This window comes from Balaenoptera ricei, chromosome 5, assembly GCF_028023285.1.
Source record: "Balaenoptera ricei isolate mBalRic1 chromosome 5, mBalRic1.hap2, whole genome shotgun sequence".
Taxonomy (NCBI): Eukaryota; Metazoa; Chordata; class Mammalia; order Artiodactyla; family Balaenopteridae; genus Balaenoptera; species Balaenoptera ricei.
The window spans coordinates 89,935,433-89,951,255 of record NC_082643.1 but is presented as its reverse complement, the minus strand read 5'-3'; the positions used below and the strand labels follow the sequence as shown (position 1 = coordinate 89,951,255).

At 38.6% G+C, this 15,823-nt stretch overlaps 1 protein-coding gene across 5 annotated transcripts in view; it reads left to right on the top strand.

The window, feature by feature from the left end:
* Window positions 1-15,823, top strand: part of TBC1D19 (TBC1 domain family member 19) — a 160,678-nt gene that overhangs the window by 126,692 nt on the left and 18,163 nt on the right. For all 5 annotated transcript variants that reach the window (XM_059924158.1, XM_059924157.1, XM_059924156.1 and 2 more), the window contains one exon: window positions 14,803-14,835. In XM_059924158.1, the coding sequence (XP_059780141.1) occupies window positions 14,803-14,835 (33 nt within the window). The remainder of the gene's footprint in view (window positions 1-14,802; window positions 14,836-15,823) is intronic.

The window sequence follows — 15,823 nt, the reverse complement described above, 5'->3', positions numbered from 1 at the left end:
AAGTTCTTTTACTCCAGCAGAGTTAAGAACATGGGCTTTGTAATCCTGCAGACCTGGGTTCAGATCCCAGTTCTGCCAGCTCACCCTATGACCTTGGGTAAGTTATACATCTTCGCTGAACTTCAGATTTGTCATCTATAGCACATGGGTAACAGATTAAAGGAGATAACACTGTATGAAACAGCACCGGATGTGTAGTGGGTGCTCACAAAATGCAGCTGATACAAGTTGCGTTTAGCTTCTTTACTGACCAACGCATCTGAAACTCATCCTTGGCTTTCATGGCACTGTCCTCTCCTTGTGCCTCTCAGTGTGCTGTCCCAGGTTCCCTCACAGGCTAGCCTCCTCTATCCCTCTTTAAGCACTGGCATGCCAATGCCCCACCCCACTCTTGTTCTGCTGCTCTTTTTTTTTTTTTTTCTGCTGCTCTTCTTTTCACACATTTTCCTAGGACTTCTTATCTGCTCTCTTGCTTCTATTTGTTAATTACTCTAAAACTGATATCTTCAATTCTGACTTCTACATTATTTAACTCAGATTTAACCTGAACTAATTAATCTTCATATGCCCACTATTTAAAAAAGAAAAAAACAAAAGCAAACTTAAATTTAAAAAACAAAACGACAACAACAAGAAAAACCAAACACTGTCCTCTTTCTCTCTCCCCTTAATTGTACTCTCATTTAACCAGTAATTCAAGGCCTAAAATCTGATAGTCATCCTTGATTCCTTTCAATCTTGGACCCCCTTCATCTAATAAATCACCAGGATCATCCAATTTTATCTTCAAACTACATCTGGAACCCTCTCCACCTCACCATAACTACTACCTTGCCCTCATTCAGGCTTTACTCTCTCTAGTTTATTAATTGCAACTGACACCTAACTTGTCTCCCTTCCTCCAGTCTTTTCTAGCTTTTCTCTGTCTTTTACAATGCTGTCTCAGTTATACATCTAAAAGGAAAGTCTGAAAATTGCCATTTTTCTCCTTAAAGTTTTATTAATGGCGCCCCATTTCTTTATAAGCAATGTCCAAGCCTCTCAGCATGGCATAAGAGAACCTCTCTTGACTCTGGCCCCTATTCAGTCTAACTCCTAGCTTCATTTCTCACCATTTCACATTTCACTTTTTTTTTTAATCGCAACAATATCAAATTATTAATTCTTTACACAAACACAGCTACATACTCTCAAAAAAGCACTATGCTGCTTTCCTACCTCATGACTTCTGTTCCTATGCTTGTAATAGTGCATTCAACATTTCTTCACCTGGCTGCCCTCTGGTTCAGCTCAGGCGTGATCCTCTTCAGGAAACTTTCCTTGGAACCCCAGGTGAGGTTAAGGGCCCTTCCTCTAGGCTCCCATAGTACCCAGTGTGAATATCTTTGGTATCTCTTACTATATTATCTTGGCATTAATTGTTTATGCTTTATCTCCCCCTCTAGATTGCAAACCTCTTGAGGTTTAGAAGCATATCACTCATTTTTGCTCCTCCAGTATCTAGCTATAGTAGGACCTTAATGAGTATTTATTTGAACTAAATTAGAGGCTTTTTAATCTTAACATTTATGTGTAAACTTTGTTACATCTGTCTCCCCAGAAACTTAATTTTCATATAACTTTTTATATTTATATAAGAATCGGAAAATAAGGAAAAATAAATACCTCTGAAAGGCCAAATGAGATGTCCATGGAGTCAAGTTTCTTTTCTCTATTCATATATAGGAGAGCTTTTCCAACTTAGTTTAGAATATATTCGCTTTTACTTAACACACATGCCTAACAAACTTGGTTTGCTGGTTTTTATGACCCCTGTAACAAAAGAAGTGTGGAAAGAAACTGATATACATAGGAAAAATGATTAACAACAGTAGAAGTGAAAATCAGAGACCTCACAAAGGAAAATAGAAAAGCTATAAAACAGCATATAAAAGCATTCCTGCAAATCAGTCTGGGACCATTTTATGTAAAAGCCAATAACCCTCCACCCTTTAAATCATTGGGTTGTAACATATTATAGTAATTTAAGACTTTTATAGTGAGCTAAGGCACCAAGAAAAAAAATATTGCTATAACAATAATAGTAATAGTAGTCATAGCAGTAGCAGCTAACATTTTTCCATGCAGAACTATATACTAAGCAGTGTGCTATAAGTACATCCCATGTATTAATTCATTTAATCCTTACAAGAACCTTCTGAGGCAGCTACTAGTATTATCCCTATTTATAGATAAAGAAGCTGAGGCACACAGTGTTAACTTGCCCAGCTGGTGAGTGGCAAAGCCAGGCTTTGAACCCAAGTTCTTTGACTTCAGAAAAGAAGTCAGACTTTTTTTTTTTTTTTAACTTTCTTTAAAAAAAAAAAAAATGTGTTTATCATTTATTTTAGGCTGCGTCGGGTCTTAGCTGCAGCATGTGGGATCTTCGTTAAGGCATGCAGGATCTTTCATTGCGGCACACAGGCTCTTTGTTGCAGTGCTCAGGCTTCTCTCTAGTCGTGGCGTGCGGGTTTTTCTCTTCTCTAGTTGTGGCACGCAGGCTCCAGAGCATGTGGGCTGTGTAGTTTGCGGCCCGCAGGCTCTAGTTGAGGCGCACGAGCTCAGTAGTTGTGGCATGCGGGCTTAGTTGCCCCGAGGCATGTGGGATCTTAGTTCCCGACCAGGGATCGAACCTGAGTCCCCTGCATTGTAAGGCAGGTTCTTTACCACTGGACCACCAGGGAAGTCCCAAGAAGCAGTATGCTTAATCACCATGCCCTACTACCTCAGAAAAATGTTACTGAGTTCATTGTAGTATCTTTTAGAAGAAAATTAAGTGGTTAATATATTGAAAAAGTTGATATATATAACAGGTTCTAGAAACAATTTCATCCAGAAAAAAAAATAGTTTAATGGGATAAACCCATTTATTATAAACTTATGAAAGAAAAATGCTACTGAATTTTGGAAAGAGCAGATTGTGGTATTTTAATTTACCCACCTTTTTTGATTCACAATCTATATTTCCCCCTCTGGCATGAGAAAGCTGCACCAGGAATGTGGGCAGTTGTCTTTATAGCCACCAAACTATAGAGAGTGGGGGGTAATAGGTGGGTAAATTAAAAGCTGTTCATAAGCTGTTCATAATCTTAATACTTAAGTATCATTTCTTGTCTCAGGTAGTTTTAGAACCTTACCAGAATCAGAGGAGATTCTTCTCTGGGGATTGAGTCTGAAACTGCAGAACAAGAAGAGACAAAGAGCAGTCAGTCCACTGTCCCTTTGCTCTTTACTCAAGGCAATACCACGCAACATTTTTATATTACCCGCCCTGTTTTTCAACCTCTGCCAAAGATGGGATTACTTTGAAATCTCAAGGACACCTCTCCCACTGCCACCAAAAGTGGCCTGGCTTTCGTGGTCACAGGGGCTCACCCAGAGAGCTTTGCCTGCAGCTCACTGACACACTGTCCACCCCTGACCCAGCAGCTGCTTAAACGGGGACAGAGGTTTGCTCACTCACTTCCCCACCTGTGATCTCCTTTCCTAGGATGGAAATAACAGGCCATCGTGGCATCGGACATTACCCTGTCACCTTATTTGAAGCCTTGTCAGTGGAAAGACTTTCTCTAGTAGATTTATTAAACAACTGGTGAGCAAAAATTTCTGAGCTGAAGGAGACTCCTCACAGGAAATTTTTAAGCTTTTCTTGTTTTTATTCTTTGTTCAACATGTATAACTTTATTTATTCATTTAATAAATACTTATTAAAGGACACAGATAAAGTACCTGCTGCCAAGGAGCTTACATTCTAGTGAGGGAGACATACAATAAACAAGTACATAAGTAGCTACCATAAATAAATAACTCCAAAAATAATTTCAGAGAGTGATGATGTGAACAATTAAAGGGAACAGAAATTGATAGTAGGTGGGGAGGTGGGGGAAGGGCACAGCTGTTGTAGAGAAGGAAGTCAGAAAAGATGCCTCTGAGGAGGTAGAATGTGAACAGAGCCCAGAATGTGCAGAGTGAGCTGTGCAAAGGAGGAGGAGAAGAGCACTCCAGAGGGAATGCACAGCATGTTTAAAGTCCTAAGAGGAACATGCCTGATGAACTAAAGAATAACAGGATGGCCAGTGTGACTCATGAGAGTGAGCAAAGCATAAACTGGTACAAGGTGAGGTAAGAGAGGTAGACAGGGGCCAGACCAGTTAGGGGGACAGTTGATCTACAGTTTTGTCTAGTAAGTCCAATGTCTAGGCTCCCTTAGGGGCAGTTTCTATTAATTTCTTGTTTTGCTGTGAATAGACTATACTTATTTCTTTGCATGCATAGTAATTTTTTTGTTGTTGATAACTGGATATCTTGAGTATTACATTGTGGTAACTCTGAAAAATCAGATTTTCTCCCCTCCCCAGAACTTGCTGTTGCTTGTCGTGGGTTGTAGTTTTTTAGTGACTTTTCTAAACTGTTTTTGTAAAAATTATCTTTTTTTGTATTGAGTGCCCCCTGAAGTCTCTGTTCCATTAGCTTAGTGATCAATTAGTGATTTGACAGAGATTTCCTTAAATGTCTGAAGCCAAAATCAGTCTTTACTGATATACCCTATGTAGGGAGTACTCCTTCAAGGCTTAGCCAGGCCATTCACGGCTCTGCCTTAGCTTTCACTTCCTGCTTGCACACAGCCCAGAAATCAGGCAGAAACGAAGGCTGAAGTTCTTCTCAGGTCTTTTCTAGATTCCGCTCATTACAGAGGAGCTTTTCAAAGCCTTTATCCCTCCATATTTATGCTTCTCTAGTCTCTTCCTTCCGAGGCTTTTCAGTCTGCCTAGTCCTTGCCCCATCTGTTATCCCTTGCTACCCCAGGTGGCTAAGGCTAATACATTTGCTTTTATTTAAAAAAAATAAATAAATCTGATAAATATCACCTGGCTGGCCACTTCAGCCCAATCCCTCAGGTAGCTACTAGACAGGTCAAAACACACAACCACAATTTTTTGATTCAAGATCTATATTGCCCCCTCTGGCATGAGAAAGCTGCACCAGGTATGTGGACAGTTGTCTTTATAGCCACCAAACTAGAGAGTGGGGGGTAGGTGGGTAAATTAAAATATCACAATCTTCTCTTTCCAAAATTCAGTAGCATCTTTCTTTATGAAGTATTTCCTTGGTTGTTGGAAGTTTTTTATTAGATTCCAGAATTCAAAAAAGTTGATTCTAACAGTTCTAGCCAGTTTAACCATTGCTATAGCGGAGGGATGGAGTTTTAGAGTTTTCTACTTCACTCTTCTCAGTGACATCTCTCCTCCAGTTCCTGATGAATATTTTTAAAAGATCATCCTGACTGCTATGTAGATTAAAAGTATAAGCTCCAAGAGAATAAGGACCTTAATAGTTTTGATGACCAACATTATCTAGCATCTAGAATCATGCATGGCATAAAGTCACTGATCAGGAAACATTATTGAATGAGTGAGCTAGGGAATGAGGGAATGAATGTAGAAGAATATAGAGGAACAAGAATAGAAGCAAGGAGGTGAGACTTATAGGAAAAATATACATAGATCTGACTGAGACTTAAAATAAACAAACATCATAATTTGCTAATACCATTTGTTTCCTGCAAGACAAAATAAGTAATTGCTAGTGAACATTAAGGAGAGGAGTGTTAGGACTCCAGAGCAGTGGTTCTCCAGTAAGGGCAATTCCATCCCCTTACCCTCCAGGGACATTTGGCAATGTCTGAAGACATTCTGGTTGTCAGAGGGGAGGGATATACTACCAGTATCTCCTGGTTAAAGGCCAGGGTTGCTGCTAAACATCCTACAGTGTGCAGGACAACGCCTCACAACAAAGATTAGGAAAGGCTCTTGGAAGAAATAACAAAAATATATCATTTTAAATCTGCCTGCAAGTGTCAGGTTGATAAATAGCAGTGTACTTTGTTATCTAAATTAATTAAATAAATTTAAAACATCTCATAATCCAAAATTCATTTCATGTGTAACTTTGGACATAAATTGAAAAACTAATTATTTAAAGTATCATTTCTAGATTGATATTTAAACATGGTTATGTTCTGATGTTTTGGGAACTTTTAACTACTAAAATAAAGTAACAAAGTCATATTCTGAAGTTCCAATTCAGAAAGATAGCAGAAATAGCTAGAAAACAATTTGACCATTGTCCTAATCCCTATGTTTACTGACCTGTAGGCTACATGTGAAATGAGAATAAACAGAGGAAATGATTATTTCAACATTGAATTAAATAAACTGTACTAAGTAATCCCAAATGAAAGAATGTAAAAATTTGCTTTCAACTGGAATGATGTTAAAGTGAATCAGATATGAGAGTTATGGTACAACTATAAATGCTAAGTATTAATAGAGACAGTGAGGAAATGAAAGGAAAATATTTAGTAAGTGCAAAGCTTGTTAATATTTGAGGTGTTTTCTGAGTCATATTTACTATTTATATCTCATCTAGTTCAAGATTTATTTTTGTTGATGATGTTTACCATTCTGGACTATGTCAAAGGCCCATTAAATCATTACTTTATAAAGTTATTTCTGTTGAATGGAGTAGGCAGTTAATATTTTAGACTTTCTTCAGTTAGATAGAGGTAGGCTAAGATCTTAAAATAATTACTCATAGCAGACTTGTAGAACTCTGAGGCCAGATTAGCGATGGTGTCCCAAGCATCCCAATGCCTGTTAAAAGTACACTCTTGGATGAAGGCCAGGGATGAAACTTGACCCTTGAAAGACTGAAGTGGTGAGAGGGAAAGGAAAGGATTTTGAAAAACTGGTCAAGAACATGACAGCCTCTGAGATCAAAGAAATGTTTTAGGTGGTATGTGCCCTAGAGTGTTAATGAATTCACTGCTTCTTATGCCTCTTACTTTTGTTTGCCAGAATCTGACTTTGTCCTTCTTCAACAGAGCAAACTATGTACCCTCTTCTGGAAACTTAAGCCCTGGTTAATCTTGATTAAGCAGAAGTGAACCTTTATTTAATACTGACAAAATTTTTTTTTCCTTAGGTTTAAGCTGATACTTAAATGTGGTACTCTCCCTTCTGAGAGCATAAAATAGCTATAGTTAGTGAGCATCTGCTGTGTACTAAATACTATACTGGTATGCTTTAAATACATTAACTCGTTGGTGCTTTAGTACAACCCAGTGAAGTTAGTATTATTTATCTCCATTTTCAAAAATGAAAATAGAGACTCAGAGAGTGTTGGTAACTTTCCTGGAGACACACAAGACTCGAATGCATGTCTGTATGACTTTGTGGGCCATTTATAATTTCAACACTGAGTTATTGAGAGCCTCCTGTCCTATATGTTAATTGCTTATTCATAAATGAATCTAATACTTTAGTATCTTATTTATAAGCTGTGATTATACTTATAAATGCTTGAATTTCCATCATTAACAACATATATTGAACATCTCACTTGTAGAAAATACTATGCTGGGTGCTGAAGACGATACACAGTATGAATTGTGGCCCTTGCCTCAAATAGCTTATAACCTAGCTGCTTATAGAGCAGCTATAGATTTCAGGACTTGGGGGAAATATGGTGAAAGTGTGATTAACCATGGGTCATCTTAATACACGCATCCCTTTTGCTTCTTGGCAGTTCACTAATTCATTCACTCTAACCTTCCTAACGAAACGCGCTCTGTCCTGATTAAGGTATTCCTATACTTAGGACATCTTTCATTAATATTTGTAGAAGATGAAAATAATAATAGTAAGGTCTTCATTTCTGACTACTTTAACATGCTTGTTTAAAGGTTTCTGCAGTACTTAATAGAGGAAGGAAAAAGTGTTTTTGCAGTAAGAATATAGGGGTTTTGTATAATAGCAACCTGCTTTGATATTTAGTATTTAGAAAGATATAATGTATACTTATATTTTTGTAAGATATCAAAATATGCCTTCTATTTATGAACTTATTTTTCTGTCTTAGTTTTTCTTTCACATGTCAACATGATTAGGCGAAGATGAATTTTAAAATTATTTGTTAAAAGTTTATAATCAATAAAGGAAATAAAATGAAGCTGAAATTAGGGAAGATAGAAAAAGATGGGTGTTCACAAGAAGAAAAAGAGACTCAACGAAAGATATAAACAAAGAGAGAAATTAAAGAAGAAAGATGGTCTTTGGGCCCTCCTAAGTATTCCATTGAACTAGAGCTGGTGGCTATAGTGTCATTAGGAATATTGACTTTCAGTGTGTGTATCTAATCTGGTTTTGAACTTTTTGTTTTTAGAAAGCAAAAAACTTTTAAGTTGGTAAAGAATCTTAACCATTGGAAGATTCTCATATGTCCAGTTTTCTTCAAGTCTCACAAATTTTTCTGTATTTGCCCTAGACATAATTGTTGAACATAGAACTCTAGAGTTAGATGATATTTCAGAGACAATCTTAGTCCCTTTTAATGACAACCAATTACTGAAGCTCAGGAGGTTTGATGACTTTCCTACGGTAACCCAGCTGGTTTCTGATAAGCCCACAGTGGAATCCTGATCTCCCGCCTAGAGACCAATAAATTTCTTGTTCCTTCTCTATTCATCATTAACTTACCCATCTACCCATTCATTCTTTCAGCAAAACTATATTCATTATCAACTATGTGGCATCATAAAATGCATACAAAAATGAATAAAACATATTTCCCGTCCTCTGGAGCAATCTGTTAAACAGCTAATGACAACACAAAATACAGTGAAATTATAGTGATGGAAATGTGAACAAAGTGCCATGAGAATGCAGAAGAATGAGCATTTAATTGTGATTAAGAGATTTGGTATGTTTCTCTGAGATGTGACTTGTCCTTATAGCAAGGTTTTGTTAGACATTAAAGCAATTCATGGTACAGAATTACCAAGTTCAAAGCTACCAAAGTATGAAAGTGCATGATGAGTTCTGGTGATGATGGATAATCTAGTGTGACTGTACCACAGTCGGTATAGAGTCAGGGTGACAAAGGGGAGGTAGATATATCTCAGGTTGCCATCATGAATGGTTAAGATCAGGTCAAGGTTTTGAATTTCACTCTGTAGACACTTAGCCTATATTATAAGGCTAGAATGTGAATTCCATAAATATAGAGAAAATGTTATATTCATTTTAATCTCTCCAGAGGCTACAGAGTAGGTTTTTAAACGTTGATTAATTGTGTGAGTAGGAACTCAGCAAATACTTGGTGGATGGATGAATGGTCAGAGGAAAATCCTCGATAGATGTAGAGGTCTTTTTCATGCTCTCATCAACCTTTTTAGAAGATAGCCTGAACCATTACAAAAGTTTGTTGAAGGGCAGAGAGTTTTGGTAAAGGGATTCCAATTAGGAGGCTCTTGCAGGACCATAGGTAAGAGTTCGTCAGAGCCTGAACTCAGCCCTGGCAGTAGGAAGGAAGTGAACAGTTGAAAAATGGTAGAGGTAGATTCTCTAGGACTGCATATATTCATTCCACAAACATTTAATGAGTACCTTTTATATTCGGGGCAATAAGCTTGCCTCTGGGGATAGAGATAAATAAGGAATAGTTTTTATACTCAGGTAATTTATTTCATTGGAAGAGAGAAAAACTAAAATGATTGTATGATAAGAGAATGAAAACATCATTTGTTAAGTACTGACTTTGCATCAAGTGTTGTGCTAGGCATGTAACATACATCATCTTATTTAATTTTCACAACTTCATTGGTATTGTCCTCATTTTGCAGCTGAAGGAAAGTCTGTTCCTAATTTTTGCAGGGTCCAGGGCAGGAGTACAATTGGAAGCCCACCTACTATAAGTCTAGATTTTTAGAAGTTATAAATCAGACTAATAAACTGATAAGTAAAGTCTACTTTGTTTTCTTGTCTTGAAAAATATACCTTTGTAACAGTCTGGAAGGCCAGTTTCAGATTCAGAATTCGTAGACTCCTCAGAAGTCCCTAGCTTGTGGTATCCCTCACCCACTTCTTATCTATGACTCTACCCCACACCTGGACAGACTTCATGCATGTGGACCCACTAGCCTGTAGGTCCAAGCTCTGTTCACATCTTCCTCAAATAACCATCCTTTGCCCACCTCTCCATCCTGAGGAGAGCACCCATCAAGAAGGTAGCTTCACCTAAGAGGCTGTGCAGACCCTGGAAGCCGGCTAGGAGCCTTTGGGCTGCGAATTTCAGTCTTGGGTGTCTGGGTTGTGGTCTGAAAGGAGGGACATGAACTCTGGGTGAGGGGTATAGTCAGAGGGGGGCCAGAGCAGGGCCCTTACTCCAAGCCCGCCTGCCTTGGTCTAAGAGCAGTACTGGATGAGGAAACAGGTTAAGTAAGTGACCTAAGTGTACACAGATGGAAAGTGGAACCAGAATTGCTCAGGGCTGTCTAGGCTCACAGAGGAGAAAGGGTACCTCAACCAGTCAGGGCAAATCAGCTGATACAAGAGTACTGATTAATGAATGATTGGGGGGTGGAGAGTCAGGGGCTGTCAGGGAGATCTTTCTAGGAGGAGTATTGTTTAAAATCTCGAAGGGGGCTTCCCTGGTGGCGCAGTGGTTAAGAATCCGCCTGCCAATGCAGGGGACACGGGTTCGAGCCCTGGCCCGGGAAGATCCCACATGCTGTGGAGCAACTAAGCCCGTGCACCACAACTACTGAGCCCGCGTGCCACAACTACTGAAGCCCACATGCCTAGAGCCCGTGCTCTGCAACAAGAGAAGCCACTGCAATGAGAAGCCTGCGCACCACACTGAAGAGTAACCCCTGATCGCCACAACTAGAGAAAGCCACGCACAGCAACGAAGAACCAAAGCAGCCAAAAAGAAATAAATTAAATAAATAAATTTATTTTTAAATAAATAAATAAATAAAATAAAATCTCGAAGGGGTGGGGCTGGGGCACAGCTAGAGGTGTAGGAGAGCATGGCCTACAGCGCTTGTCCTTAAGCCCCAGAGGCTGAAGCGTTGGCAGTCAGTTTGGCAGGGTTAGAGTTGTGCTTGCGGGGTAGGGAAGAAAAACGAAGCTGCTGATGTTAGACTGTGGCTGAATCCTGAAGAGTTAAGCATTCTTTATCTTAAAGGGACAGGAAAGGAACACAATCACATTTAGGTATAAGGGCTGAGGGAGGACTAGAAAGCAAAGATGACTCAAAGCTTTCTTCCTTGAAGCCTAGGGAGTTAAGGAGTTGTTTACAGAACTAGGTAGTCCAGAGGGAGGCGCAGGAAACTGGGTTTTTACTGTTTGAATTACAGGTTAACAATGAGAATACTGGTGGAAGGAGAGGGAAAACAAGTATGACAGAGTCTTGGAAAGTAGCTATATTTAAGGAGTGTGCAGAAGAGAGAACTAGTCCAAAAGACAACAAAACAAAAACAGCAACTGAGCAGCAGAAGTTTCTGAGGCAGGGAGCCTGATCTGCACAGCGTCGTCAGTGCCTGGTGGGCTCAAGGTTGAGAAGGAACGTTCGGTTGGTAGGGGGCCAGGACACACACAGAGGGGAGATGCCTGGATTCAGCCATCAGGAGTTGGGGTGAGGGGGTGGGAACCAGTTTAAGGAACTGGGGATATATATAATGTGGAAATAAAGGAAGTTACTTTGAACAGTTTTTTAAAAGTTAAGCTTGGCTTCAAGGAAAGAGAGATTAGAGATTTGTTTGATGGGAAAGTAAGGTTCAGGGAAGAAAATGGACAAGTCCCCCTCCTCCTCTTCTTTGGTGTCATTATTATTAGCAAGGGTATTTGTAATATCTTTGGCTGAAAGGTTGCAGTGAAACAGGAGAGACTGGAGAGAGGAGTACTTTGATAGGACCTACCCACGCCTTGCCTCTGCTCCCCCACTAGTAGGGGTGAGAGCTGATGTCACCACTCTCCGCCTTCAGGCCATCGACCTCAGGAAGCTTATCCCAGTTCACAGCAATCACCACGCGAAGCCCAGGGCCTCCGGTCACCTCTTACCAGGTGACTCTCGTCTACTTAGCTTCAATGGCTCTTTTATCAGTAAGACCTCCTCCCTCCCCCAGCCTTTTCCTCTCTCTCCCCCTTCCCTCCATTATTTCTCTTTGTGGCACTTATCACTGTCTGACATATATTCACTTATTTTATCATGACTTTCCTGTCCCTAATAAAAAGTAGGCTCCAGACCTCAGAACAGTGTCTGGCACATAGTCGAGGCTCAATTCCTATTTGTTGAATGATGCACACAAAAGGGTGAGGAGGAAAATTGATGGGGCAGGATTCCAAAGCAGAGGTTGGCAAACTTTTCTGTAAAGGGCCAGATAGTAAATATTTTAAATTTTGCTGGCCGCAAACAGTCTCTGCCACATATTCCTCTTTGTTGTTTTTTAAAATAATCTTTCAAAAATGTAAAATCCATTCTTAGCTCACGGGCCAAACATAGACAAGCCACAGATCTGACCATAGCTTCTATGAGAGAAAGTGAAGGAAACAGGATTAAGAACACAGGTGAAGATGGTAGCTCTGAAAAAGAAAAAGGAAGAAACATCTTCCTCCGAAGACCTCCCTAAAGGGAAGTGAGAAAACAGATGAAATGTGTGAAGAACATTTGAGGTAAAGAACAGACAAGTGAGAATTTATGTCTGTGGCATCAGCCTTCTAGAGAGGGGGGAAGTGAGTTCTGCAATTGAGTGTGAAGCATTTGAAGAGCAGGAAGGTTCTGAAAGAACAGGGTAGCTAATCAAACAGAGATAAATGGGAAATGATAAACAACACAGAATTCAGACACAGTTGGACAACATGAATCATCTGTGGTGTGTTCTAGAAGACTAGGGAAAAATGGGAAAAGGTGGATCCTGAGAATTACAGCTTGTGAAGTTTAAGAGTGATGCAGCACAAAATTCTAAAGGTGGTTGACCTGGCATACTAGTTCAGAATAATATTGGATTTTCCTTGTACTTTTTTTGATAAAATTACTTCTAGGATCATCAAAGAAATATGAGCTAATTTGTGAATAATAATATCAATAATTAACTTTTATTGAGTCTAAATTATTTATTTATTAATGGCTGAGCTACAGTCATTATCTCATTTAATCATTTATGTAGTTCTAGCATTGTCTCTGATTTATGAGATGAGGAAACTGAAGGTTAGGGGAATTAAGGAACTTACCTAAAGGGCACACAAAGTTCTTAAACAACAGAGCTAGATGAACCCAACCAAGTCTGTCTGACATCTGGTCTGTGTTCTTAACTTACCACAATAGGGTGCTGATCAATGAATTACTATCAGTATGGAAGGAGGTCTCTAGTGACAAGTCCTGTCCTCACTCTGTCTTGTTCAACATTTTTATAATGCTCTAGATGAGGACATAGATAGTGCATTTATCAAACTTTCCAGTAATGTGGACCCAGGAAGAAGAGGGAATACATTAGATAACAGGATGAGAATCCAGGATTATCTCATATTGGAACGGTTCACCAAAGAGGAAATATAATAGAGATAAGAATACAGTCCTTTACTTAGGTCAGAAACAGCTGCACAAGCACGCTGTGCTTTAGCTGTGGGGTGTGTAGGGAGGAAAAAGACTTAGAGGCTTTCATCACCTCACTTTAAGGACTGTGGTAAACTACAGCTTGTCCAGAGGAGAATAGAATAGAGAAGGTATTCAGGACCACTTCATCTGAGGAACTGTTAAAGAAACTAATAAAGTCTCAGAGCAAAAAAAAACAAAAAACAAAACAAAAAACCCAACCTGGTGGTGATGGTGATAGGGGTGGGGGAGAGAACAATGTCCTCCAGTATTTCTGAAAGTTTTCATAGAAGATAAGTTAGGTGTGTTCCATGTGACCCTTGTGGTCAGAACTAGGAAACATAAGTGGGGATTACAAGGAACCAGAGTCTCACTCCGTATGAGAAATAACTCCCCCCCAAATTAAACCTGTTCAAAATTGTAATTGGTTGTATTGTGAATGAATGTGCCCCCTATTGCTGGATGTTTTAGACTGAGACTGAACTATCATTTGTTAGAACTTACCCTAGGTGACCTCTGAAGGCTCTGCCAACACTAAGTTTTTGCCTCTGAACATGTCTGATGAATGAAGCATTTCTGTGCTATTTTTCAAAAAGTAAACTTCTCATCTTTCTTTTGTGTTTGCAGCCTGATTTCGTACTGTGTTAGATATGTGGTGGTGTATACATTACAGAACTTCCATTTTGAACCTAAGCTGTACAAGTTCTAATTTTTCACTTAGAGTGTGACAAGATGTTTAGCATACCAAGTTAGGCTTCAAGAGTTTTCTTTTAAATGGATGTGCACTTTACTTGTGTATAATTCTTGCCAAAGATTACACTGAATTTGTACCATATTCCTGCCAATATTTTTTCTAAACCACATCCTGTGATGTAATTTGTGGTAAGTTTATAAGGGAATGCATCTATACAAGAGGTGCCTTGAAATGCTCACTTATTTTTTAACAGATGGGACTCCAATATACAGGATGAAGTTGCTTCAAGAAGGACTTATCTATTGACTTTCTGAGACCATTGTAGTTAGTTCTTAAACTTAGTTCTGTGATCTGCCTTGTTCTGTTTTTTGTAACACATATTCACAGTCTTAATTTTCAACTTTATCAATAGAAAGTTAACTGGATATATATTGAAAACCTCTAGATTGCTTTTCTAAAGGAATTAAAAAGCCTATCGTTTTGTTGGTGACCCATCACTAAGTCTTTCTGACATGCATGAACAAAGTTGAAGCAAAAATAGGAAACCTCACTATTTTTGGATTTAATCCTCTAAAGTTTACCTAATAATTCAGTGGGTATACTAATTGAAAAGAAATACTTTTTTATTTTTTTAGGTGTAATCCCTTTTCATGGATTTTCAATGTATGGTAAGTTGGGCTTTAAAATATTCACTGTTTTTATTACACTTTAGAAAATTAAACATGAAAATCACACTTTATATTACATCACCCACACACTTAACAATGTTATTGTGAACATTTTTAAACATTGGATTTGATATCTGTTTATATGTCCAATTAAAAATTTTTTCAAATAAAGGGGCATCATAATTGCTCAGATGGTGATTGCTTGTCAAATTAGAATTGAACATACCAGGAAAATGGTTCTGTGGTTTACCATTTTCTAATTCAATGGAAATTGAGCTACACATTGATGTTTAGTTCTAATAGATGTAAAATGAGATTGCTTAAATTCCTAAACTAATTCTCATTAAGTCTTTAAAAAAAATAATAGGTCAGAAAGAATGCAAAGGGAGGGACAACACTGAGTGTGAGTCCATGATTTCTCCAGACCGGCTGGTGTGCACAGCAACAACGACACTGAAGCATCCAGTCATCCTGAGGCACACGTGACAAACGCACGTGCAGGTTTGAGAGCCCTGAGCACCTTTGTGGCCTCACGTATCATTGAATGAGGAATGCAGGAAGCGTAACAAAGATTAGCAAGAGGAAGAATGCTCTATGCCTTAAGTGCCACTTAATTTTTAAATTTTCATGCATTACATATGACCTTGTTGAAGATTGTTGTCCCAACTATTCCTACTCCCCAACCTTTAGACTAAACAGAAATATATATTAATGTTTACTTTTGTAAAAAGAATCAGCAATAAATTAACACTTTTCTTTGTAAAAAAAACCCCTCAAGTGTTCAGCATCAGACAGTCATCATGAATGACATAATATAAAACTTTTAAAACCAGCATACAATGAAAAGGATTCAAAGTGCCTAGGAATTTTGCATTATGCTGCCCTTGGCTTTATTCTCTTGAGCAACCAAAATTTCATAATGTAACACATAATGTTATAGTGAGGTTCCAGCATATTTCTCTTTTATAAATATGTGAGGAATTTAAAA